At 47.9% G+C, this 26763-nt stretch overlaps 1 protein-coding gene across 2 annotated transcripts in view; it reads left to right on the top strand.

Annotated features, from left to right (window-relative positions):
• NTN4 (netrin 4) overlaps positions 1–23512 on the top strand; it is a 44705-nt gene extending 21193 nt beyond the window's left edge. Inside the window, exons 3-9 of one of the 2 annotated variants that reach the window (XM_075718193.1) lie at positions 8315–8441; positions 8776–8964; positions 15209–15425; positions 16120–16232; positions 17404–17472; positions 19297–19467; positions 22966–23512. In XM_075718193.1, coding sequence (XP_075574308.1) covers positions 8315–8441; positions 8776–8964; positions 15209–15425; positions 16120–16232; positions 17404–17472; positions 19297–19467; positions 22966–23102 — 1023 coding nt within the window. In that variant the 3' untranslated portion in view covers positions 23103–23512. The remainder of the gene's footprint in view (positions 1–8314; positions 8442–8775; positions 8965–15208; positions 15426–16119; positions 16233–17403; positions 17473–19296; positions 19468–22965) is intronic. The other variant, XM_075718200.1, reaches the window with a different exon arrangement.
• Positions 23513–26763: the final 3251 nt, after the last annotated feature.

The following is a 26763-nucleotide window of genomic DNA, read 5'->3' as shown; positions in this document are numbered from 1 at the left end:
GCAACTTTAAGATCCTTTAAAAAAAAAAAAAACTTTTCCAAAAAAAGTATACACAAGTTTTCTTAACCCCCTACTTGGTCTTAGCCCACAGGCAAAACCCTAACTGCAGGCTTAGTTTCAGTCCCTGCTTGGCCAGTGGAAGAACTGGACGTGATATATTTGTTTCTCTCTTGGGCTGCTCTGGGCAGTAAGCTGGGGTGTCCTGGCAGCACTGGTCATAGCTTGCAGGTCTCGGGCAGGTCTTGCAAAGCAACCAGAAGTATTTCAGCCATCTCACCCAGAGAGGATCTGACAAAGCCACACGGGGATGCAGGGATGCTGGTGGCCACTTCCCAGGCAGGTTTGGTGCAGGAGCCTGACCCAGGGCACAAGGATGCTCCACTCAGCTCAGGACATCGGCCCGGCTTGCTGCCGCGGGATTCCTAGAATTGGATGCATTTTTTTCTTGACGGCTGGGCTGTCGTGTGCTGGGAGTGGCTGAAGGGAGGCTGGAAGTCCAGCTCGGCCATGAGATAATACTGAGCTGGGACATCCTTGGGGCATGGGAGTGAGATGTGAACAGGGTGGCCTTGTGGACAATGAGGGGCTCCTTCCACCCCAGCAGAAGCAGCTCTAGCTCCATTCACTGGGGTGGGATGACCTCCTTTGTGATCCCTCTGAGTCAGGTCAGAGCAAAGGTGGACTTCACAGACTCCAAACATTCACTGTGAGAAAAAAATTGTTTCACGTTAGCCCCAGCAGCAAAAAGCAATAGCCGAGACCTGGTAAGAGAAGAGGTTTGTTTCTGTGCCGTCACTGCTGTTCAGCTGCAAAACTCTCCATGATGCTCCTCTGCACGGAGGTCACTGTGTGGGTACCACGGAGTAAAGCTTGCTGGTGATTTCCCTCACCAACCCTTTCTCCTAAAGGAGAATGAAATTTATATAGGGAAGCTCTGGGTTCTTTTTAGCATTAGAAATGCCATGTCAACCTTTAGGGGAATTCTGAGTATACAGGTGGGTCTCCTGCTCTAGGAGAGTGTATCTCTTCATAAGCTGCAGGGGAAGCCTACAGAGAGGACCTGGCTGCCTTCCAACAACAGCAAGGGCTGCTCTTCATGGGTAATATAATCCTGACTGTTCCTTGTTATACACTTGCACGCAACAGACAGCTGTCAGGGTGATACAGATACACTTCCTTCTCTTCCCCACTCCTCCCAAATTTATTCAGAGGATCACTGCCTAAATCTCATCAACAACAGCCCAATGCATCCTCAAGAATAAATGCGTGTGCACAAAAGCACCTCACACCATACCATGCAAAGCAGTTGGATCAGTTTGTGAGCTGCATTACATGGCGAAACACCCATGTGAGTAGAGAAATGGATTCACAGACACAGGAGATCCCTCCTGATCTTCAGTGGCTGTGAGAAGACTGTTTTTTCAGCTGATCTGTGGCATAGGAGCTTCTCACCCCTTGCTGGTACCTCTGCACATGGAGCTATTGCAGTGCCTGCTTGGCCCCTTACCAGCTAAAGCATCCCCCATGGCCTGCTTGCAACTACGGCAAGGGTCATGAAAGAGGAGATCAGCCTGGAGATAAGTAGGAACTTGGAATTTAGGACTCCAAAGTGGGGAAAGCAAACCCAGAGATATCTCACCTGGGCTGTGCATTTCTATCTCAAGGTAAGGGTAGGAGTTCATCCATCTCAGAGACTCCTTGGGCCTCCCTGACTGCAGAAACCTGCAACAGCTAAGTGGTTTTCACGGTTGGCCTGAGTTATCAGTCTTAGAGGGCTGTATCCTTGCTGGGGCTTCCTGCTTTTACCCCTGTGAGATAAGATCCCATTATCAACTGATTACTTCATTATCTCATGGACAATCCAATATTATCAACTACCTAATGTTTCCCCACTCTGTCCTTCCTTTCCTCTCCTTCACTCCCACTAGTGCAGCCCTATTTACACATCTTTCACCTGCACTGGAGTGAGAACAAATGAAGCAGTCTGGTTTTGTTCATCCTCTTGTTCTCTTTTTCCCTCAATGACAGTTTTAATCACATGATACAGCAGCTATCTTTGCTCTGAAGAAAGGAATTGGGAAACCAGAACTTAGAGATGCAGAAGCTTCAATGGACTTAGGCACCCAAAGTGGTTTGGTGTGGTGCTGCTGCCATACCAAAATGGTACTGCTGCAATTATGCTTATACACTTCTTTAGTAGTCCAAGGTGTTGTGTCAGTGTAAGTCAAGGACTATTCCAGGAATTGGGCTTTATTTTCTAGGCTGAACAGACAAACCAGTTCAGAAACCTGATCAGTGAATGCATCTGAACTTGATTTCTGGCAGCTGTCCGACATATAGGCACCAAACCCCAGATATACCTCACCTAATTTTAGGCATGCATTTGATGTACCCAAGTTAATCAGCTGATCTCCCCAGGCTCATTCCATAGTTATGAAGGGTTGGGGGGGGATACAGTGTGGTTGGGATCCTGGGTAGACTGAGCTACCGTGCTAAAGCACTTCTGTATAGTCAGGCAGGGTGAATATTCCTCCCCCTTCCCATGTGGCCAACCCAGTGGCTGTTATAAATTATTAACATGCTGCTGACATCAAAAGATGCTGAAGGTCTTCTCCAGCAGCACTGACAGAAGCCTATTGTACAAGGAATTAAAAAAAAACCCCACCAGACGGCCCCTACACCCTGGACAACAAGCTTTGTATTCTTTCACAAGAACAAGATAGGATATGAGAATTTTCTCATGCATAAATTTGGTTGTCTGGTGCTTTGGGAAAGAATACCTCCCCACGTGCTGACAGCAGCCAGTAGGCATTGGTTCTAAAATTGGCACAGTGGCTCGAGTGCAACACAGTTTAAAAGCTATCATTAGAGACTTGACGTGAATGCCATGATTTTCCTTTAGGCTGATATTATGCCCATTTTCCATGAAAGAAAAAAAAAAAAAAAGAGAGAAAATACAATTTTAGCAGTTCCGAGAAAGAAACTCTATTAAAAGCAGTTGCCCCTCTGGGCTATTTAGCCTATTTAGACTATCGGGTCTTCGGGACATTGATTTTCTTTTAGTGTGCGTTTCTGTTGGACTCTATATAGTGGGTGAGTTCTTGCAATATAAATCAATTCATAACAGGTGACTGAAAGCATTTTTCCCTCAATGCAGCATTTCTTTCTCACTGCCCAACATTTTGGAACATGATAAATAGGGAGGGAAGTATTTTATAAGATTCAACTAAAGCAAAAAAACCCATGTATTTGCAATCTGAAAGGAAGTGCTGCAAGGTTATAATTCAGCAACAAAAGGCTCTGGAAGGAAGCATGCCCTAGCAACTGTCTTTGTATAGAGAAATCAGTCGCTCGTTTATCTTACAGAAGTCAACTTTTGTAACACTGTTAGCATTGTGTCCTCTAATGACTGACATTGCGACGGAGCTGTTGAGCTAAGAAGGGAAACAGTGTGAAAGTGAACTGGGATATAAAGACCCCATGACAAAGTGAAAAATGGTATGAGAAGGCTTTGCTGCTTAAATGAGTCAAGAGCTGTGTGAATGCTTAAAGCGGTGAGACCTACTGGGAATTGTGTTTGTGTACTTAGTGATGCTCCAGAATGACCAAAGCGGGTACGCCTTACAGTTAAATGTAAATTGAGGTGAATGAAAAGGGAGGAAAAAATGTCCTCTTTCTCTTGTCGATACATGGGGGTCACGTTCTGCCTTCAGAAAGGTGCTGACATGCTGGAGAAATCCCCGAGGCCGGGTACATCATTTCCCTGCTCCATTTTGGGTCCCAGCAGAGCTGCGGGGCTGGTTTCTCAGCCCCGGCTCCCAACTGCTCCCCGGCACGACGGGGAATTTACAGGGCATCGCAGTCTTGCGTCTGGCCCTCCTACAGCTCTTACAGGCATTAATTTCTCCCGGTGTAGACTGTTGGCTGGTTTTTGCCCGCCGCCACTTCTCTTTTCCTTCTATCACGCCTTCTTGTCCTTTCTTTCTCCTATTTTCAACTAAAAAAAATACCTGTCTGCCTATGGACTGCAAGAAAAGGCTTGCTGATATTCACCTTCTTTTGTTGTTTCCATTGCATAAAAACCTTTTCTGTCATGCTGGAATTATGTAGAAGAAAAAAGAGATTTTCTTCAATGGAATAAAGCTAGGATGGAGAGATGTTTAAAGCAGAGCTCTTTTGGGGGGTAATCATTATAATGCTATTGAAAGAGAATAAATACATCAGCCTGAGGCAGGGTTTTTGAAGCACTTAGGTCTGACTTTCATTAAATTTCTGGAAAAAAGCTATTAACTAAAGAGTTGCACTGAGAAACAAGTTACTAAAGAGCCTGTTTCCCTCCCCTCGCTCGGTTGAGATGGGCCATTTAGCTGTTTAGCTTGTTCATTAGCAGGTCTGCACCCCGCTCTGCCTGGCTGAGAGGGCTCAGGGCCACCGTGGGACCCGAGGGGACCTCGCAGAGGCAGAGTTTTCTGGAGGTCCCACCTGTTTGAGTAGCGCCACTGTAAAGGCTTGGCACCGCAGGAATTGGGAACCCAGCTGCCATTTCCAAACCTTGCTCCCAAAGACCGGAGCCTGAGCAGCTGCAGCTGATACAGAAGCAGGGCCAGCCGGGCCGTCACGTCCTGTGCCCCCATGGGTGCTCACCCAGACACGAGTCCCGCTGAGATTACGAGTCCCTTGCCCCATGGCAAGCAGGGGCACATGGGTTTGCAAAGAGTGCATGGCAGGCTGGGCCACCGAACGGCCATCCAGCCCGTGCCGAGCTGAGCAGCTCCTGCAGAGGGGGTGCAGGGCCCACAGCGGGATCTGGGCTTGGGATGGAGCATCTGATGAAGACGATAATGCATTTGGTTGCGATAACCCGTGGAGGAAGGGAGACTGCAAAGCAGCACCCTTGCGATAAGGGCTGGGAACATGTGGCTCCTGACCCAAGCTGCGGCAGCACTCAGCACTGGCCCCAGGAGCAGGTTTCCAGCCCTGCTGAGTTGGCTGGGGAGCCCGCACCTACAGGCCTCTGTGCTGGTCCTGCGCTTGCCATTATGCAGAAGTCAGAATTGCACTATTCTGTTATTATTTAATCTTTTCAGCCAGACCATTCATTTCCTTCCCTGCTGGGTGCATTGTCCATTTACAAGCGATCAATATGAGGGGCATCATGCCCTGCTCTGCCTCCGGGGCTCTCTAAACGTCAGCTGCCTTGATTTGCTTGATTTGATATTGGGTTTTAAGTTTTAAAAAACTCTTTCTTTAGAGTTCACATACAGATTAAGAAATTTGGCGCACAGCTGTTCAGCAGTTTACTTATTAGCTCTGTGTGCCAACTTAATGGCTGCACATCAGGGTCTTGGGATACCCGTCCTCTTCTGTTTTATTTTCACGCACCTCGCCCTATTCTGGCAACGTGGCATGCTCTATTATACAGTGCTTGGGCTTTCAGAAAATGCAGCCTCTTATGCCTTGGGACCGTGAATGCTCCTCGGCAGGGAGTTTTGCCTCGCTCTCTGCTGGTGTCTTGGGATGCTTAATCCTTTGAGGGTTTCTTAGGTGCTGCTGAGTTGCAGAGTCGTATATTATTAATGCTGGGCAGCCGCTGGCTGATTAATTAAGTCCCCACTGATTCTTTGTGTGGCTTTGGCAAGGGGGGAGCTGAATTTGAGGGCTGAGGCTGCAGGCTATGGGCATAGGCAGGGGGAGCACGCGTCCCCGCAGTAATCCCAAGAGTCCCCGTGTCTGAGACATACCCCTGTTTGCAAGTATTCTCCCACATCCTTCTTATTTTGGCACCGTGATCACCAAAGCACCGAGGGACCACCTGGTTTTGTCCATGGCACCTTCCGGCTCCCTTAGGTCGCCTTCCCCTCCTGGGTCTAGTGGGTCCCTCTACCCTAACAGCTGGGACAGTCTGGTGAGGAAGAAGCTGAAGGATTTCTCTGGCCACAGATGTGGTTCAGGCTACTACAGCCTGTTTAGCACTAACCACTCAATGGCCAAAAGGCTTGCAAGAAACCCTTACCAAAAATGGCATCAAAGAGTTAGGGCTCCATCAAAAGCACCAGAAGATGACCACATGACTAATAAAAGTTTAACCAATTTCTGTTTCCCTGTGAGTGGATGCTTTTAAATGTGTGTAAAGTAGCTCTGTAACGTTGGGTTGTGTGTGGACTTTGCCTAAAAAATATAGAAGAGAGAGAGAAATTTTATTGCAGAGTGTTAAGAAAGTGAGGCATCTGAGAGTTCAAAGAACATTTTGCAGGTGGTAGCAAAAATGAAAATATGAAAACGCAAGACGCACTTTGAGAACTAAATATTTCCTCTGCAAATTTGTTTCTTTTCTATATTTGCTTCTCATTCTTTTCAAACATTAGCACACATTTAAGCTTATATCAATACGGTAAGCCAGACCGACCAACTAGTATCTGCAGTGAGACCAACTCATATCTGCGATGAGGCCAAAATAGCACAGAAAGCGATGTTATCTTAGTATTCGTGCTTTAGCTTAGATGCTTGCGCACTCTGTCTGACTCCCTCTGTATCTGTCCATTGCTTACACAGTCCAGTTGCTGTACTGTATTTTGCTTATTCCTGCTTTGATGATCCAGACATTTTAATAAGGCAGGAAAGGATCCCTTGAAAAGTTTTTGAAAGATTTTGCTATTTGCATTGCTGCTGAAAAGTCTTTTAAGGACTTTCAAGGTCAGTTTTGAGCGTTTATTTGTACCGGTTACATCTGACCCCTGTGAGATAGCAGCTGAAATCTATTCATTAAAAATAAATAAATCAGAAAGTCATCATTAGCCAGGAGTGTGTGTGGTGTGCACCTACATAACAAGCAGGAGCTGTTTACAACATGTTCAAGGTCCTTTCCTGTTTTGTTTACTGTTCAGGTTTCTCACAGGAACCTTTTTCGTGGCAGGTCTCAGCAGCAAGTCATACCGTTAGGAACAGCACACTTGTAAAACCACAAGTTAAACCGAGTGGAAGCCAGCATTTTCCAGTAGCATTCAAAGCCATGCCCCAGCTCTGGGATGGATCACCAGCTACCCCGACCGCCCTGTGTTGCTCCCAATGCCGAAAGCAGCCGGCGGCTGGTGCAGGTCCCCAGCTCCATTAGTTTTATGGCCAACCTGTGGCATGAGCGCGGGGCCACACTGGCAGGGCAGGGTGAGGTCTCCGGCTCATTACTGAGCAGCAGAAGCCAAACCACGCTCAGTTTATTGCCTTCCTTTCTCTATCACTTTCCCTGCGACTGGTGAAAGAAGGGGCAGCAGGGTGGTGAGGCACCGCTCAGCTCGTGTTTCAGCAAACACAGGACACCGGTCATGCCTTGAGCCTGGCCATGCATCAGATGTCTGGAGAGACTTGCAGCTGAAATGCTCTTAGTAAAAGTGTATGTAAAAGCAAAACGTTGAGCAGAGTAAAGCTGTAAGCGCAGGCAGCCGCCAAAATAGCTATGGTAGGTAGCTGCCTGCCACGGTCCATGGCAAAAGGCAGGGCCTTCAGCCTTGCTGGCAGACCTATGCTGCTTCAGAGCTTGATTTCATTGCATCTAGGGGCTGCCGGGCTGCTCTTGCCCTCTGGCTACGTCCTGTTTTCTTTGCATTTGCCAACAGTGTGAGTAATGCCAGTGGCTGACAGGGCAGCTGGCACCGAGCGTGCTACGCTGGCTTTTCATCTCTAATTACCCCCTTGCACTAGGCTGTCTAGCTGTTAAATTACTTATCTGTCATGAACATATCCAAGTATAGTCACTCACAGTCTGTGCTGTCCCTGGTTCTTCCTTTGTGGGGCAAACACTCTGCCTGGGATGAGTGGATATCTATGTTTTGGGGGTTTGAATTTCTTTTTTTCTTGTACTTATTTGTGTTGTTGATGGCTGGGCACACAGAGCTGGATGCTGAGGTTGTGAGTGCTATTCCTGCAGTGCTGCAAAAGTGTATTCATGTTTGGAAGGGAGAAAAAGCAAAAGGTTTTACAGTGTATCCCAAGGATGCTTTGGATCTTGGCTTTTTTTAATCTCTCCTGGAAACTTATGCTGCAGCTGGAAACTCTGCTAAAGATCCTTCTAGGTCTCAAAAAAAGGTATGATTATGCAATACCATGACACGCAGCTCTGCAAATACTAAGCTAATTGAAAATGTAACTGCAGAATATTTTTCTAGTTCAAGACACCAAGACAGACATCATGCTAGCCCTCTTTCTAGTCTATATAATAGCATCTAGCTGGTGCGGTATATCCTGTACCTGGGCATTGCTCGTGCTCCAGACACTCTTTGGGCTTTGCTGTGGGTGATCCTTGCTCTCTTTCCCCTACTAGGTCCATGGGAAATGCATGTGCAAGCACAACACAGCAGGGTCCCACTGCCAGCACTGCGCCCCGCTCTACAACGACCGGCCTTGGCAGGCTGCCGACGGCAAAACTGGAGCCCCCAAAGAGTGTCAATGTAAGTAACAAGCTGGGAACTGTGCCTTCAGAGACTCTGCCAGAGCAAAATGTTTCCTCCTTGCACACCTTTCTCCTGTGTTCCCAAGAGGCAGCAGATACTGGGACACCAGGCAGGTGTTTGCTCAGCAAGTGCAGAACCAATGCCCAGTGCCCACCGCACGTTTGTACGGTAGGGACAGCACTGTCTGCAAAGCTTGGAAATCCTCATGAGACCATGTTGTCTGTTGGTGTCCCATTCCAAAACATGATTTGGGTTTTTGTGTCTCTTTGCTATAAATCAACATCTTTCACTGCCTTAATGAGTCTTTCGCTTCCCTTTGGCTTTGTCTCAGCATGCAAGTGTAATGGGCATGCCGACACTTGTCATTTTGACATGGATGCGTGGCTGGCATCAGGCAACCGCAGCGGCGGTGTCTGCGACAACTGTCTGCACAACACGGAAGGGCAGCACTGCCAGCGCTGCAAGCCAGGCTTCTACCGGGACCTCAGGAAGCCCTTCTCTGCCCCGGACGCCTGCAAACGTAAGTGACCTTTTACTAGTAAAATTCTGGGGTTAAGTGGGAGGGCGTCAAAGGGAAGGTGAGATCTTCCTGCTCCTCCTTGGAGCAATCTTTTTGCTTCAGTGAGGGACAGGGAGTTCTTTGAATTCCCTTATTGATGCTGTTGGCAAAAAGCAATGGTGCAGTTTGCAGAGCAAAAGCCTGCAGATACTGTTGACAAATCTATCCCAAGGATCCCTGTAGCTTGGGGCAGGGAAAGAGAGATGATTCATTGACTGTCTCCTGCTATTTTTGGAGAGCAAAAGCTGCATCATGTTTGCATGTTCTCCTTGTTTGGTGATTGCCGCAACCCTGGAAGCGGAGTGCCTCAGCCAACAGGGGTGCAGCTGATAAACAGCATCGCCCACCCGCGCATCTTCGCAGTGGCAGCAGGTGGGTATGGAGGGAGAGACGGGAACACGACTTAAGTGATATTCCAGAAGGCGTGACACGGGGGAGGCCAGGCGAAAGGCAACGACTTGGCCACATGTGAAATTAAATATTTCCCAAGCAAAAGCAGTGATCCAAAAGCCATCCTCCCTAGGGACCACTGTGAGGACGGTGACTCACCATGGGGGACTCCGGATCCCCAAACCGCGCTGAGCACATTACACTGGTCGGCTAAATATAGGGCACAGGCATGCTCTTCGCTCTGCACCTACAGCCACTCACCAGCTTCACCAGATTTCTCCTCACTGACCCGAATCTGGAGGAGGACCTTCATAGGAGGCAGAAAAAAAATCTGACTGACACCCTGCTTGTGTCATTTGAGGGGGCACTGAGCGCATCTCCCACCTGCAAAGGAGAAGTGCCTGCGTTTAAAGGAAGAGAAAGCCTTCTGGGGTGGGGAGCTGCTCCCTGGGCTGGGAGAGCGTTTGCGGTTTCACTTTCGTCTGCGGCGTCCGGTGAGGAATGGCTGCTTTTGTCCCTCTCCCTCACTGCGCGTCATCCTCATGAGACTCCCTGTGGCCCCGCCAGCCTGTCGCAGTAGTCCTCCTCCTCTTCACCTTTCTCTCGTTGCAAGGAGGAGCAGTAACAGCTGAACTGCCTGTGTTACAGCCCTGATGCCTTTTACAAAAACAGAATTGACCACAGTTCTCCATTACTTGTGTAAATAATTATTTCACTGCTGTAGTATGTACACAAATTTGGATTTTTAAACAGTGAATTTAGCATTGAAGTCCCAAGTCTTGTTCTCTGAAACATCAGATACTTTCCCTCTATAATTATTGACAGAACTTGTGCCACAAACTTTTGTTTTGGAGTCTCATTAGTAAAAAAACAGGTTTAAATCTTGCACTTAGAACCAAAGCAGGGGCTTGAGGATTTTTTCTAACTCTCATGGGTTCAGCCTTGCTGATTAAGAAAAAAACCCAACTGCATCAGTTGACTCCTGCTAGATAATGCAGGATGAAAGACTGAAGTAAATTCTGTATGGGATCCCAAGCTCCAAAATGCGCTTTTACTGCAGCTGCACTACCTTCACTAGGATTGTAATTCCTGGTGCTCTTTATGTGCCAGCTCCCATCAGGGAAGAGCACGTACTTTGCTGAGGCCATTGAAGCCAAATCAAGCTTTGGCACTGATTTGAGTGCGGTCTTCTGGACACCTAAAAATAACGCCCTTCACCTTGGAGGTGGTAGGAGTGGCTGCCATGATGTCTCCTGCAGCCCGTTGAGGAGACGGAGTTTCACAATGGACTCATCGTAGGGTTTTCCTGGTGCCAAAACACCCAGTCCAAATCCTGCAGCTGTTTGGAGGGTCTGAGAGGGAGTCAAATGGCACCTCCGGAGCTGGCCGGCATGGACCCTCCTTCCTTGCAAAACCAGATGGAAACAGAGGTCTTGGGACATACCACTGCAAAACGACCATGGCTTGAGAGGAAGGCTGCCAACAGTGTGTGCGTGTCTGCGTGCAAGTTTGACCAGCACTAATGAAGTCAGGCATTACATCACGTCATTAGCTATATGCTAGCCAAATCCCAGGAGACTTGATTAAAAAGTTTCTCCCAGCCCTTCTGGGCAGGAGGAAGCTGTGGAGATGAGATGATTAATGGACATTTTTGTTGATGTAACAGCAGACACAAATGGCAGTGCTCGGTCCTCTCAGCTTTCAGCATTCATCTCTAAATCACTGGCCTGTGGCATTCCACTTTCCACATTTTTCCCTCCCAAAAAAGTGTGTCTGACATAAAGACCATAAATTTGTTTCCGTTACTCTTTAATGCAACAATCCATGGGCCACTATGTATTCATGAACTCTGGTATTTAAAGGTGAAAAGTAATATCTATTTGACAAGAACTGTAAGATAGCCTTGAGTACAGTGAGAAAAAGTCTACATTTATTTACCTTCTGCATTAAGTACATCTACTCTTGCCCTTTTTTTTTTTCCAGTATTTATGAATTACAGAGCATGAAGTACTCAAGTATCTCAGGGAGAAAACGGTCCCCGGCATAAACTGGGTTCCACAAAAATGTAGGGATTATCTGAATGCTTTCCTTTCAGAGACCACATTGACACAAACACACAGATTTTTTCTCTCTGGGCTTTTCAAACCCTCACAGATGCTCTTCTCCCTAAGACTCCTTCACCATTTCCCTTCTGGTCTCCTGCTGCCAGGGCTGCTCCCTGCACCCAGGGACCCAGCGTCACATGGGGGAGCCCAGCAGCTTGCAGGGCCGTAGCAAATGACTAATGACTGTTAAATTAAATTAGATAAGACCGATTACAGCCTATGCCTGGCACATTTCCAACGACCAAGCCATGGTCTGCAATAACAAGGGACGTGCGTGGTGCCCTGTTATTCTTCCCGGGAAGGCCACCATGTTGCCTGCTTGCTTCTGGCTCAAGGCACCGTTATTGCTCAACCGCCGGCTCGCATTGAAAATTTAAAAATACCAAGGTCAAAGTAAATAAAGCAGTTGTTAAGCCATAATCTTTAAGGATACTTTAAAGATTCTTGTAAGCGAAGAGTGTATATATTTGCTCAGGAGTAGGTGTGTACCCGATAAAACGAGACATTCTGCCGTTTAAACCAGCAATCTGACTGTTTCCCCCCACCATACCTGTCGGTCCTTTTCTTTACATCCCTCACTAATTTTTAAGCCTCAGCTACAGTATAATTGCAGACAATAAATTGGGTTTTATAATTGCTGAGTTTATTTTTGCTTTTCAACTGTAGGTTTTTGAGGGTAAATATTTGTCATTTCCAAAGGTTAGCTGGCGGCTGAAGAAACCACAACAGTATCACTGATCCCAGGCGGGGAAATCCAGCTCTGCTGGAGTCCTGCTCACTGGGTTTCGATCCCAATCAGCACATGCGATGCCGAGACAGGTGGCTGTTAACTCGTACGTGCGTGGAAGTCGCGTGCAAAATATTGCTATGTAGTACAGGGTGGTAAATTGGCATTTTAACGATGCTGCTTACCCATTGAAAAGAAAGCAAAAAGATGAAGTTTGTGGAAGGTTTCTCTTGGTCCCAGGCTTGTGGTGCCCAGCCAGCCCTTCTCTCACTGGAGCTCCCTTGGCTGTGGAAACCCCCAGCCTCCCCAGTGGGGTGGCCACAGCACAAGACGGGCGCTGGCCCGAAGCCTCGCACTGAGAGTCTCGCGCTCCGCACCCGTGTATCCACCGCAAAGTGCCATCCAGCACTGTCTGTAGCTGCTCTATCTGCTGCTCGGCTGCTCCTCTCACCTTCCTGGAGGTGGGTCTCCTACTACCTGTGCTGCAGTGAGGTGCAGATCGGGTGGAAGGAGGAAAACGGGGTCTAAAACCAACACTCAGCACAGCAGCCCATGAGGGACCAGTAGCTGCATCTGCCAAATGTTGTATAATCAGTCCGGCAGTCCTTTTCTTCCTTCCATTGCCATAGTATGGAAGCACTTGGTCCTATTTTCATGCATTTCTTTCAAAGCTTGTACAACGCACTCACATTTGAGCTCTAGAGTCTCATTTCTGTGCTTGGCGTGTAGTGATGAAGCTGCATTTTATGTCTCTGCATTGCTCGGCACGTTCCCACTGCAGCACGTCACAAACATTTACCGTGTTGTAAATTTGCCACCCAGAGCATCCAGATTAACACCACTTAGTGTCACCTTGGGCCTCCACCCAAGGGGCAAGACCAGAAAGCTTCACTTCACCCGCCACCGATGGAAAGCAGGTCAGCGCCTTGGTAGCTCAGAAGAGCAGCCTGGTAGCCAGGGGAGCAGCCAGGAAGGACAGGGTCCGTGGAAGTGGGTGCGCAGCCCCTGTGGAAGTGACCAACCTTTACAACATACCTCTCTGCAGCTTTTATTGAAAAGTATAGCCAACTACATTCTCATTTTTAATTGCCATTTTAATTGCCTATGAGCTTGCTGCTGTATTTTTTGTAACAGCCTTTGTAAATTTAATAGTCTTGTCTCACCATGGTGTTGCCACTGCCATTAAATTTTCCATTAGGAAAAGAATTGTGCAAAAGCATTGTCTAAAACATAAAAAGCTCCAACCCCACTAGGGTTGGCTGTAAAACTCAGCTGAAACCCAACCGAAACAGGACCAAATCTCTTTCTGAGCAGTGGGTTTAGCTCACTGACTGCAGGAGAATAGAAGAGCTTTAAGTGCTTGATATTTCCCCTGAAGGGGCTGAGGAATGCCAGAAATACCCACCACATCTAGTAGGAAAAGGGAGCATTTGGCTACATGTGTCAGGTGTAAAACACTTCACAGACTTCAGGAGAAAGGTATGCGAGTCTCAGTGAGCGCTGTTGAAAACTATGCTATTAAAGGTACCGGAGTTCACTGCCTGCAGCTAGTTATGCAGTTTGTGGAGAGGCTTTCTAATCTTTTAATTTTATATAATTATATTTGTTTGGGAATGGAAAGGGTGGGGAAAATTTGGGGATTACTTTGGCAAAGATTTTGGAATTGTAGTCGCCTCTAAGTTAACTGCCAATATTAATCTATCCTTTAATATTTTGAAATGACATTCCAGGTATGTCAAATCCCTGAAACCACAAAAATGTTGTCAGAGCAAAATTAAATATATGTGCACAGCAATAAGTATTTTAAGAGAAAGAAAGTTTGTGTCGCATGCAGTGGCTTTTCTGCTTTATTGCCTTCAGAGTTGCAAAATAAAAATATTTGTATTAGAATTTGGTGCAGATTTTCCCTCCAAATGAAATTTTCTCAGGATATCTAATTTTTGTGTAAATTGAGTTTTAGACAAAAGTCTTTCAGCAGGGAATTTTTTTGCCATAATGCACAAGGCTGACCACAACATGTCTGGTCAGAGAACCAAACCCCGAGGGAAGGAGAGCACAAGTCACCCAGGTACGGGTCCTGCAGGGCACCGCGTTGCCTGCTGGCCAGGCCAGATGGTCAGAGGTTTGGCTCACACTTTCGATAACTGTATTTCTGATCTTTGAAAAGATTAACATCTTTGGGGGGAAAAAGATTGTAGTCTTGCAACAGACACAAATTACATTTATGCAAAAGAAAAATCCTAAGAAGTAGGCAAGGAAAACTTCACATAACCTATTTTAGGGCATCCTTTCTGATTTGTGAGAATGGCCATTTCTCCCAGTGTGTCCTAGTATGCTTCCAGTGCATCGTTCTGCTGCAAGGGGCTGTGGGGGAGGAAAAAAGAGCAGCTGGCATTTCCAACATGTGCTCTGTAAACCTATGTCCCAGAGTATATGCAAAAGCATGTCTCTGAGCTCATTCTTTTTTTTTAATGTTTTGAAATGATGGCTTTGAAAGAAAATCAGACAGAGGGGTACTTTTTGCTCAGCCTCCACTTTAATTCAAATGACTGCTCTGAAGGGTTTTTTTAACCTCCTGGATGCAAGACAGTTGTTATTACTTTAGAAAGTAATTATGCTCTGATTCATTTTTGCAATGAAGTACCCACAGCTGCTTAAACATCATTGTGAGCCAGACGCATCCCTGGGTACTTGGCTGGACTGGAGTCCAGGTGCTGTAAGGAAAGTAATAAAGGTCTGTCTGGCAAAATGTAACGCGAAACCAGGGTAGGTTGACTAATTAAGCTACCTCAAAAAAGTTAAAGTTGTACGGTTTCTAAAGGGAGATTCTGGTCAGATTTATACAGGTGAGAGGAAAAAAAAAACCCAGAAACATCATTGTCCCTAGGCAGAGCCGTGGTTTCGCAGGTATCTCCTGCGCCTTCGTCCCGCAGAGCTTTTGCACTCACAGATGCTCTCTCTTCCCCCACGGTGTCCCCCGCAGCCTGCTCCTGCCACCCCCTGGGATCGGCCGTGCTCCCCCTGGGCCCCGGCACCTTCTGCGACCCCAGCACCGGCGACTGCCCCTGCAAGCCCGGTGTGGCGGGGCCCCGCTGCGACCGCTGCCTCCCCGGCTACTGGGGCTTCGGTGCCTACGGCTGCCGCCCCTGCGACTGCGCCCGCAGCTGCGACCCCCGCACCGGCGACTGCCGCAGCAGCAGGTGAGTTGGGAGGTCCCGGCCGCCCCTCCCCAGCCTCAGCAATCCCCCCACAATCTCCATCCCAGGGAAGGCACTGCTCCGACCCGATTTATGCATGGCACACAGTCTGGAAAATTTCCATTATATAAAATATTTGGGGTTTGGTCTGGTCAGGAATTGGGGAGGAGTGGGAGCTGAGGCTGCAGTTCACCTGGGTGCCTGGCACACCATGGCAAGGCACTAGCGAGGTTGGATTGTTGGCTCTCAGTGCTGATGTTAATGCATGGGGTGTTTTCCATAGCCTTCACCGATGCTTCCTCTCCATGAGCAAAATGTGAGCCTTGGGGAGATCTGAGCGAGGGGAGATCAAAGGGTTAATATTGTTCTGTTGCAACTCAGCTTGCATTGACTGCGCTGACTTAGAGTCAGGCTCTGACTTTTAGAAGACAGGACATTTTAATAATACCCCACTCTCCAGATCTTATATGTTGCCTTTTTTTACCACGCTGGGGATATTTATAGCATATAAATCCCTGTAATGCCTTTTCATGATCCGCTCTGACAACACTCAACCTGTTCACTTTCCAAAACTGCCCTTTGCGTTTAACACCACCAAGGAGTGCAGTCACGTTGCGCCTGGAGGGCGGGTTGGTAGCAGCCCTGCTTTCCACCAGCTCCAGGAGGAAGGCTGACCACCTCCCTTTCCCCCCAGCAGCTCGGACGTGACCTGGCACCACGAAGCACCTCCTTTCCAGGCACTGCTCAACGAGAGCGAGCCCACCTGGGGCTGGGAGGATGAGCAGGGCTTCTCGGCACTCCGGCATTCTGGTAGGGTGGCGGCTTCGCACGTGTTTCCCTGTCCCATCCTTCCTGCCAACAGCCAGTGTGGATAGTCTTCTGTACCGGCTTGTAATCAGTGCCCTAGCAGTTGCAGGCAGGGATGGACATTCCCCCCTTAAAGTCCTGTGTGACCACCTCCTTCCCCTCCATGAGCTGGAGGAGCCTTATGGCTCATCCCATCAACGTGAGGGCATGCAAACCCTTCAGGCAGATGCTCCATGCTGAAAGCCTGCACCCAGCATTTAGCTGTCGGTAAGGCAAGAGTTGCCTGCCTGAATCTGCAGCCCCAGCTCTGGATTTCAAGGCTGAACGCTCTCTTTATTTTGTCCATCGTGTTTTAAATGTGTCTTTGTATTCACTGGAACTACTACACGTTGGACAAACCAGCAACATTATTTAGAGGGAGGTTTTTGCCACTTCATGGGCAAGGAATTGGAAATTTCCAAATAAAAATTTATTTCCCCAATACCCACAACGTTTTGGCATCAACTGCAGCTTATGATGCAATTTGAGATTGCCTAGCATTTCAACTATGGTTTCAGCTGGGGAAGTTATTTCCCCCCCCCAGTCTGGAGGAGGCAGGTGCTGCGTGAGGTTGCTGCGAGGCAGTTTGTCCCCCCAGCACAGTGTCAGGCCGTCCTCCCTTGCAATCACGGCATGCAAGCAGGCAAGCATCATTTCCTCCATTTTCAGAAAGCGGCATGATAAAATCTCGAAGATACAATAATTGAGTTAATTGAGGGGAAAGCTCCATCATTTGTCTGGGCGACTTCATTTTAAACGTAAATAAGTATATCATGTTATTCTTTGTTCTAAGATCATGGAAGTCATTAATCTGCCTTAACCTCTGCAACATTTCCTTTTAAAATTTTGTCTGGTACATTACGGTGTGGAAAATACCACGGGGAAAGACATGCATGTTATTTGCATCCCGAGGCAAAATAATAAGGCCTTTGTTTCCCTTCTCTTCAAATTGTAAACAAGGAATAATTGCCCTTGGACTAAGATTGTATATTCAGCTTGGGTCTGAAAATAGGGCTTTCTTTGCATGGGGCCTGTGGACCACGTGAAAACCTCTGGCAGGTCCCAGGGTCCGCCCACAAAGGCTCCCATCTTTTCAGTACAATCCACAGCCGTTTGCTTCCTTCTCTTTCCCCAGGTAAATGCGAATGTAAAGAGCAAGTTTTAGGGAATCCCAAGGTCTTCTGCGGGATGAAGTACACCTACGGTGAGTTTTGGGTGAGGTGGCAGGGGTGTAAAGGGAGGCTGAGAGGTGGTGCACGAGTGTAAAGCATGAGAGGTGCTGCTGTGTGCACCACTCCGTCCCTGCAAACCCACGGGCTACTTAGTCTGGGGGCAGATCTTTGACCTTTCCAAAATGTATAGATATCATGGTGCCAAGTCAAGGTTGGCGAAGTGTCTTGCTCTGTTATCCACATCTCTCGCTACCAAAATACTCCTGTGCAGAAATTGTGGGAGGACAAGAGCTGGAAGGGTCTCTGAGAGGTTGTCTAGGTCCGAGACAGACTGGAAAGCACCATTACCAAAAACAGGTCACTAAAACTCTGTCTGTAGACCATGTGCTCCAAGAACAGTCTAGAAATCACTAAGTCTGAATTACACTGAATGTAAGGAGGGACCGTGATCACCACACAAGCCACTACATGGAGAAAACAGCTCCAGCAGCTACTGGGAGCTTCCCCCTGTCAACAAAGTTCAGCTGTTGCAATGGGGTGATGTATATTGTCTGTGTGTCTATTGGATTTAAATGAGTGAGAGGAGGCACTTTGCTTCCCAAGACCTCTCTGGTGTGTGCCAGTGAACCACCTCCTTCATACCACAGCAGAGCAAAGAACGCTCTGTGGAGCACTCCCTTCCCTCACAGTCTTCCAGGGGTCTCTTGCACCTGTTTCTCCTCGCACTGAAGCTGAAAATGCACAGAGAGATAACCCCTACCTCTGCAGGCTGCGGAGCAACCCACAAAGGGAAGTTCAAAGGGCCACCAGCTGTTGAAATATAGCCCTGGCTTAGTGATATTAGGAAAAAATCTGATTCTGTTTTGCTCCCTGGCCGTGATAGTGACTGTGTTTAATCTTGCAAAAGATAAGGAATTAAAAAAAAGAAAAAGTCACAAAAGCCCCAAGTTCATAAATCTTATCTGAAGTGCACTGAGGCTTCCCACCCTTTCATCACTCAACACGCAAAGATGTCAGCTACACTGGAGAGACAGATGAATTATGGGGCTCATCATGAGCTTCAGGAGGCCATACTGTAGGAGGGGAGGTTTCCCTGAGCTTCCTAACATGCAGCACTGAATAAAGCACCACCATACGGTGATACCTACCAGTGTAGGCATCAGCGCAGTCGGGAGGAAGCTCACGCGTGGGACCTGAGCCCTGAGCCTCCACCGCACAGGGGCTCAGCAGGTGGGGTACCAGGTGGCGGGGGTGCGCCTGTGGGTATCTGTGAGCTCAGAATACTCTGCGATTTGCCTCAGTCCCCGCCAACGTCTCAATCTCCACCACTGCATTTGGATTTGGCAGTTCCGCAAAGCGGGAGGACCAGCAGCAGGAGTGCTCACCAGGGTGGGATGGGGGCAGCCCCTCACGCCTCTGCCTGCTGCCTGGCCTGCCCAGGCTGAGGCTGGAAAAGCCTCCAGGTCCATCCCTAAAAGCCGGGCTTTCCACTTGATTTCCAAAAGTGCTAAGGAAGCCAAAGTCTTTGGTGAGCTCCGGGAGAAAATGGGGCCCTCACAAGTTTTGAAAATCAGGTCATTGGACCTCTCCCGCTGCCCTTGTGGCAGGTCCAGGGGCTGTGGCCAAACCAACTAGCAGCGTTCCTGCCCATGGGTATGGGGACGTATGTGCTCCCCCAGCGGCTGCGCTGACCCCAGACTCCCCAGCAAGGAGCATCGGGCTGACTCCACTCTAAGGAGGTAATTGGCCTCACTGCTTCACCCAGAGACCTGCATTAGACCAAAAAAAAAAAAAAAAAAATAGAGCATGCTGTAAATAGTTTATATATTCCTGGTTTTGAATTTGTGTCTTCCCAGTGATCAAGACGAAGATCTTGTCAGCTCATGACAAAGGCTCCCATGCAGAAGTCAATGTGAAGATCAAGAAAGTCTTGAAATCTACAAAGCTGAAGATCCTCCGGGGCAAGAGGACGCTCTACCCTGAATCCTGGACTAACAGAGGCTGCACTTGTCCCATCCTCAATCCTGGTAGGTTTGACTCCCTGAACACTACATCCCCACCACATTTACACAGATTTCATTCCCACCCCTCCGTCCCCTCATGCCAATGAGTTGAGATTGCAGCCCAGTGTTGATTAAATTATTGGCTGTTACATCATTTGGATTCCAACAGCAATCTCCATCAAATTTGAATTTTGTAGAGAAAAACTTGGTTCATTCTACAGACTTTCAAACCTCCATTTCTCTTTATGAAGCACAGTAACAGTCTTACAGCTTTACCAGTCTCAGTCAGTTCCCAGAGAAAGGGAGGTGCATATCACGCCACGATTACATGACATATCTTTTCAAAACTACTGCTAATTTGAACCCATAAAAACACATATAAATCTAATCTGAGTCATAACATTGTACTGAAGTTTTAATCTAAACTCAAGGAAAGATATCTCTTTGAAAGTAACATGAATTTGCATCTACAAGATTTGGAAGAGATTCTCTTACGCAGTGAGAGGGCAGCTTTGGCTTCACAGTTTTTTCTCATCTTTTTTCACTGAAATGGAGTATAACCAGTGGTGGCTAAACAGTGCATGCAGTCTCCAGTACGGATGAGGAGATGCAGACCTAGGGTTTTCTTCAGTAGAGCAAAACTTAAGCTCCAGCTGACACACCTTTCTTTACAACGTTGAGGTAAACCAACAGTTACCAACTAATTCAGATAAAGGTGTTTCTTTCCGTTAAGGCGCACACATCACCTGGAAATCACCGATTGAAATGTTGACTTCAGTGCTTAGATGTCCCTTACATGTGCAGCACTAGGAACTTGCTTTGGGGGGAAAGGGCTGTCTGTGAGGCTGGATCACACAGAAAGGTTATTCATTGGTAAGGTGTTTGCAGTCTTCTTTCATCTCCGCCGGAGTGACCGTCTTTGGCTTTGAAGGCAAACTGGCGTGATAGCACAGCTGTACTCAGGAAGTCTTGTCAGGTGCAAGGGTCAGATGAATCAGCAGCGTTAGGCAGGACTTTGCTGTTTAAGCACAGTAAGACTTTGGATATTGGTAAAGCACCATAAATCTATAATTAAACAGATGCAGGTGTTTTATTTTTCCATATGCAATGCAAACACAAGCAAGAAAGCCTTAATATGAACCTGGAGGAATGCCATGGAAGCTGTCAGACGCTGATCGTGCAGGGCAGCCCCGCACCTGACACACAGCTTTGCGACTCCACTAACTTTAGAGGAGCTTCACTGATTTTCCCGAGCAGAGGAAAATACAGCATTAATCACAGAATCGATGAAGATCACTTGGATATCAGCAGGAGGGTGGAGGTGCAATTGTCTTTAGGGACAATCCAGGCGTCTGACACATCGGGTGTTACCCGCTTGCCAGCTCTTGTGATTTACACTGCAAAGCTTGGTGTTTTCTTGAAATACAGCTGCTGGAGTTCCATGAGTATAAATCAATCTCAGCTTTCATGTTGGAAAGAAATTGTGAAGTTTGGTCCTAACAGGAAATTTGAAAACATCAACTGAGCGCATCTTTAAGATCAATCATTTCAGAGTGGAAAAAAAAGGATCCCAAATATTTTTTAAATATTTTTTTTCTTTAGCTACCACATTCATTTCTGGATGGTCAGCAATACTATGTTAGCAGATTTAACCCTCTGTCAGAGTAAGAGCTTATGACCTCCAGATGAATAAAGCAACAACAGCCAGATAAAAAGCCAAGCTGACATAAACCTATTTCCTGACATGTAGCTATAATGGAAACTCCAAGCATGTATCAAATCTCCATGGGCAGTTTTCAGATGATAAATGTGCTTTAGTTCCTACAAGAGGGTATTCGTTACCCTTGCACACCTTACCCTGTGCACGCACCCACAGAGGCAGGTTGGACTTCTGGGGGGACGGTGAGCTGAAAGGTTTAAAGGTCTCAGCTGTCCGGAAGGGAACAGGAGCCCTTCCCTTCCTCGGTTCTGCCAAGCACAGACACAAATAAACAGAGAACCGCCTGCCAGCAACGCAGGGCAAAACTCACAGCCTCAAGTCCTGGGTTGCGGCATCTCAGTTGTTCGATTCCTTTTATTTTTACACATCTGTAACAACTGGTTGAAAATCTAGAAAGCCCTACTGAATCAGCAACCACAGCAATATTTGCTTGCTCTCTGAGGGTGCATGCCACATTTCTCTCTCAAGGGGTATTAGATTTAGAAGCCCTTGAAGAGTGATGCTTATAACAGTAGGCTTGACATGGCCAAAACAACTATCTTGCAAAGGCTGATACTGCCATACACATATCCTGTGTTTACTTGGCAGAAGAGAGGATGTGTGTGCCCAAAACCTCGGGTAAAGTAGATAACAAATTGTATTGAATTAAAGAAAAATGTGCTTGACTTTTAACTGGGGCACACTCGCCCTTTATTCTGAGCTACAAAATGAAAACCCATGGAAACATGAGCAGGCTCCCCACTATGGCCAGGGTGGAGCAGGCTGACCGAGAGCACGGGGGGAGTCCCCTCTCCCCCAAACTAGTTCGTACCGCCGCGTGGTGCTCCCCAGACCAGTGCGAGGAGGAGGGGATACAGGGGGGTCTCATGCTTGCTGTACCCCAAGCATGCTGCAGCAGGGTGCTGGCCCTGGCAGGGAGCTCCTCCTGCCGTGGGAGGAATTATCCTCCTTGTTGTCCCTTTTTATGCCATGTTCGTGGCCCATTTAGGCTGTTGGGATCCGAGGCAGTGTTTCTTTAGCTAATTCAAGCCAAAGGCTTCACCCCATCCCCCCACTTAGCAGTTATTGCCTGGCTCCAAGTGCTCTCTGAGTCGTGCCCCGAAAGCCAGGCACGGACCTGGATGCCTGGGGCAAGCCTTGCAGTAGGGCACTATGGGGCTGCGCTCCAGCCCTTTCTGGCACATTCTGGACAGCAGGCAAGGCTTCGCCAGGTGCTACTTCTAAAACATCTGGCAGAGGCAGAAGTTAATGCAGCTCTTTTCAGTGCGACTGCCACCACCTCAGGCTCTTCTGGGGTGCTCGCACCAGCAAATCTAGTATTGCCCCTCGGCAGGGTCCAGAGTGCCTTTGCCTGCAAGGGGGCACTGGCCATTTTGAGCAAGACACCAGCACTGGGCCATCCTGTGCTGTCATTGCTGGAATGTGCTGAACCAACTGATTTCCAGCCCCAGGTATATTCAGAGAGGGGTGAGGCAGGTGGCTGCCAAACGGAGGTAATAACAGTTCCCAAAGGAGGTATAAAAACTTGTAGTGCAGCCCCCAGAGTTCAGCTTCCATTTATATTTAGACGTTAACAAAATCAAAGTTTGTATCTCACCGACAGATGTGCCACAGGGGTCATTTTTCCATAGATATAGATAGAGGTATAGATAGACAGATATATGAGAGAATCAGTATGTATAAGTGTTTCTTTGTATAAGTGCTTTTTTGCACAGGACCAGATATCCAGGCTGACTTTGAAGCATCAATAGGCCTCTTAAGCGTAGTGCTGTGCAGTCCCTGACCGCTTTGCTGGTTTGCAGGCTTGGAGTACCTCGTGGCAGGACATGAGGATGTCCGAACGGGCAGACTCATCGTCAACATGAAAAGTTTTGTCCATCAGTGGAAGTCGGCTCTTGGAAGAAAGGTCCTGGAGATTTTGAAAAGAGACTGCAACTAGCGGTGCGCGACTGCCTAGGGCATTTCTTTATGCACAAAATGCAACAGCCTTCACAGAGAGAAGACCTCTAGGATGAAAACTGGAATGTAAGAAAATAGTGCCAAAAGGTGTAGCGAGACGTTCAGAGTTGTAGGCGCTGTCTAATTTAACCCTTCCTGGCCAATGTTCATTCACTCGCTTGTAGCTTCCTTGCCAGGGGCTCGCCTGAGCCCAGCTCATCGTTACGTTGAGGGAAACAAAAGGAAGGGCGGACGCTTGTCTCGCTCCAGTGCGATGTTGGAGCAACTCCTATGAAGCCACTGATCACCCCAGACTAAATTGCCACCCTAGAGAGGGGAAGCACGCCCACGAGCTACAGCTGAGAAGCAAAACACCGCTTCCAGTGCTGCCAGCGCGGATCCTGAGTGACTTCCAGAGGCTCCCAGAGGATGCTGTGGGGAAGGCGACGGCCCAGCGGTGGACAGGCACTGGAGGCAGCACGGCAGCGACGACCGCTCTTTAGAAACACCCCCGGGTTAGGACACGGCACTTGTCAAAGAGAATCAGGCACTGTGTGCTTTTAACCTGGTCACCCCCCTGAAGGTTTCGGGGGCTACGTTCTCTGCTGGTGTTGGTGAGGATGGAGCTGGTGAAGTGAATCAAATCCCCCTGCCTTGGTACAAGCACAGTGCGAAGCAGAGGCCAGCTCCCCACCCACCGCACGGCTGCAGAGAAGAGCCAGCTCCAGAGCGTGCAGTGTCTCTGGGCTTTTGTCCTTGAAGTGTTAAAAAATGAACCTAGCCCTAGTGTAAATATTTCATTGTATAAAGCACTTTACTACCTGCCACTTCACGGTGCGGGAAGTCTGATTGTGTTGGGGAAAGAAGAGGTTGAAGATGGCACATGAAAAAAACTCCCTGGAACAGAAGCACTCCTGAAGACCCCCCCCAGTTGGACAGCATTAATGGTATAAAGGGAACGGCCAGCCTGCCACTGGCCACTCAGAGTATCTGAGGATACAATCTGAAAGATAAAGTATTTGCACTGAAGTCCCAGCTTCAGACCAGCACTTGGACCCCGTGGGCAGGACTCCAGCGAGACTTCGCAAGCAGCGTGAGAAGAAGAAGAGACTTTGAAACAAAAAAATGCAATTGCCAGACAAGAAAAACTCTGCCTGCAGGAAAAGGAGTGGATACGGAGAACGGAAAGGACTCACATTCGCATATCACAACCCAGTGATTCATGGTGGGCCTGGAGTTTATTTTATTTTTATGTTAGTATTTAAAACTGAACATTTTCTTTGTTTTCTTCTGTGTATTGTTTGCAATATATATGGCCATTATACTTCCTTATTAACATCAGTATGGAATATAGCACAGTTTACTGCAGTTTTCAGCACTAAAATATATCTTTTCTGTAAAGCATCTTTAAACCACATTGCATAGTGTATTTTGTTCATGAGTGTGAGGGGAAAGAAAAGAAAGACATACAACACCAGAAAAGTCACGAGTCTACCAATCTGCTTTACGTATGTATTTTTCTTTTAAGGTCCTGTGGACTCACAAAAAAAATGATACTATTTTGGTAATTTGTTTTTATATCTCGTGTATGTAATAAATATAATATGATTTCAACATCTTCATCTCCTGTTACTGCTTACGCCACTAGCAATGCAGTCTTCGTGCCTGCACTAGAGAACACAGAAAAGATGGAGCTGGGTGCCATGGGGAATATTTTCCTCTCTGGGGGATAATATTCACCATATGGTAAAAAGCCAAGTAGCATGAATGGCTCACAGAAATTCCATTTCACCTCTATTTTGGGAGGCTTATAAGCTCTTCTCATAAGAAGGGGAATTGTACCTAAATATTTTCAAAGCTGGCCAGATCCTTGCATCCACACAGGCCTGATGGCTAAGCTGCAGAGGAGTTACCCATAAAAAGCAAGCCAGGGATGGCAGGAATCAGTCTCACTCCTTACATTTGAAACATTTGAAACTGTAAAGGGAAAAAAAAAAAAGGCTGTGGGGAACAAGCGCTGTGGCAAAAGGTCTATAAAAACAACGCAGAGTGAAGCCAAGCATCAGAAATGAGCAGCCAGGGGGTCCAGGCGTAACCCGCGGCGTGGGCAGCACCTCCACGGGTGGGTGGTTAATCAGTGACTGCCGGGGCACCACGCTGCAGCAGCACCCATCTCCCCAGCAGCTGGAGGAGAGGGCAGAGGAAGAGTCCTCCCCTGGTGACACTTGGAGACTACAAGCCTCCAGTACCTCCATTTCATTTTAAAACTTTGCAGTTTTACCTGCTTGACATATTTCTAGCTTAATTTTATTTTAATGCAATTAAAACTACATTTGCAAGGGCTGGTTGGTTAATGAGGCATCATGAAAGCTGGAGGGTGTGAGCGGAGAGGCCGACAGTCCCAGCTGGCTCGAGCACGGCAGGGAACTGGGATGGCTCCAGCGGCAAACGCTGCTTCCAGCACTTTGTCTGACCCCAGTCCTAGCTTTGGGTCTGGGCACTGATGGTTTTATGAAGGAAGGGGATGAGCTTCCGTAGGGCAAATCTGCCCATGAGAGATTTCTGTGAGGGGATTTTGGCTGGAAGGAGAAATGTCCCTTTACCGTGAGCAGGCACGCTGGATATCCCTCCATCCATATGAGATCACCTCACAGTGACAGGATGGCCAGCCAAGCCCTTCTCAGCAAGAAAAGCTTGCTCAGACAGTAAATCTTTGCAACTGAGTGAGTTCATGGAAGCAGCCTGCCTGGTTTATCTGTTTAGTCCCACTTGTTACATGTATAATAGGATATCTTTCCCTGGCCACCTGAAGAGTAGATTTATTGCTTGATGACTCCAGGAATAGCAATGCCTTGACCAATCCTGCTCTGTGACAAAAATCAGTGATAGGAAAACCAACATGATCATAATCAGAGTTGGCAGCAGCATCCACAAAAGAGTCTTTTCTTCCAGAAATACCCCTCTGGCCTTACACACAAGAGTTGCCTATTGAGGCAAAGACGGTAACTTCACCAGAGGCCAAGCTGCCCCTCTCTGGACCATGTTGCTGCTGGCCAAAGGAAAGCAGAGGCAGGTGCCAGGGTTTTTGGGGACCAAAGAGTTGGCAGTGGCACCAGGAGCCCTGCCTAGAGCATTCCCACGCCATCCTCATGCCTCACCTGCACCTAAAGAGCAAGTACCTCCCTGCCACTGAAGGGAGCATGGTGGACTCTTCAACCGTCCCTGTTTCCAATGCAGGAGGCTGGATGTAAGCAGGGGTCAGTGGTAGGAGCTAGGGCTGGCTGCCAGAGACCCCACGCTCCTGGTTGTGTGTCAGAATTGCAGGAGTGACTCTCAGCTGGTGACCACGTACTTGGGTTGGTAAAGCGGGTGTGTTAGAGCCAGCTGCCACCACGGCACAGACCCAAAGCAGACATGGCAAATACAGCCCCGCCAGCATGTCTGCGTATGAGCCAAACCTGTAGCAGATGCTACAGTGCAGAGAAGGGGAACACCCAGCCCCAACAACAAGTTTTCAGTCCCTCCTTCTACCATGCGTCTCTCCGAGCCCAAATCCTGTGCCATGAGGACTGTCAGGACCAAGCACTAAGCTAAATCCATATGCTGCTGAGCAAGTGAAGCTTTCTCCACCATCCTCTGCCACCACTGCTACTTGTGGAAGA

This window comes from Pelecanus crispus, chromosome 1 (assembly GCF_030463565.1).
Source record: "Pelecanus crispus isolate bPelCri1 chromosome 1, bPelCri1.pri, whole genome shotgun sequence".
Lineage (NCBI taxonomy): Eukaryota > Metazoa > Chordata > Aves > Pelecaniformes > Pelecanidae > Pelecanus > Pelecanus crispus.
This window is presented reverse-complemented; position numbering and strand designations above follow the sequence as displayed.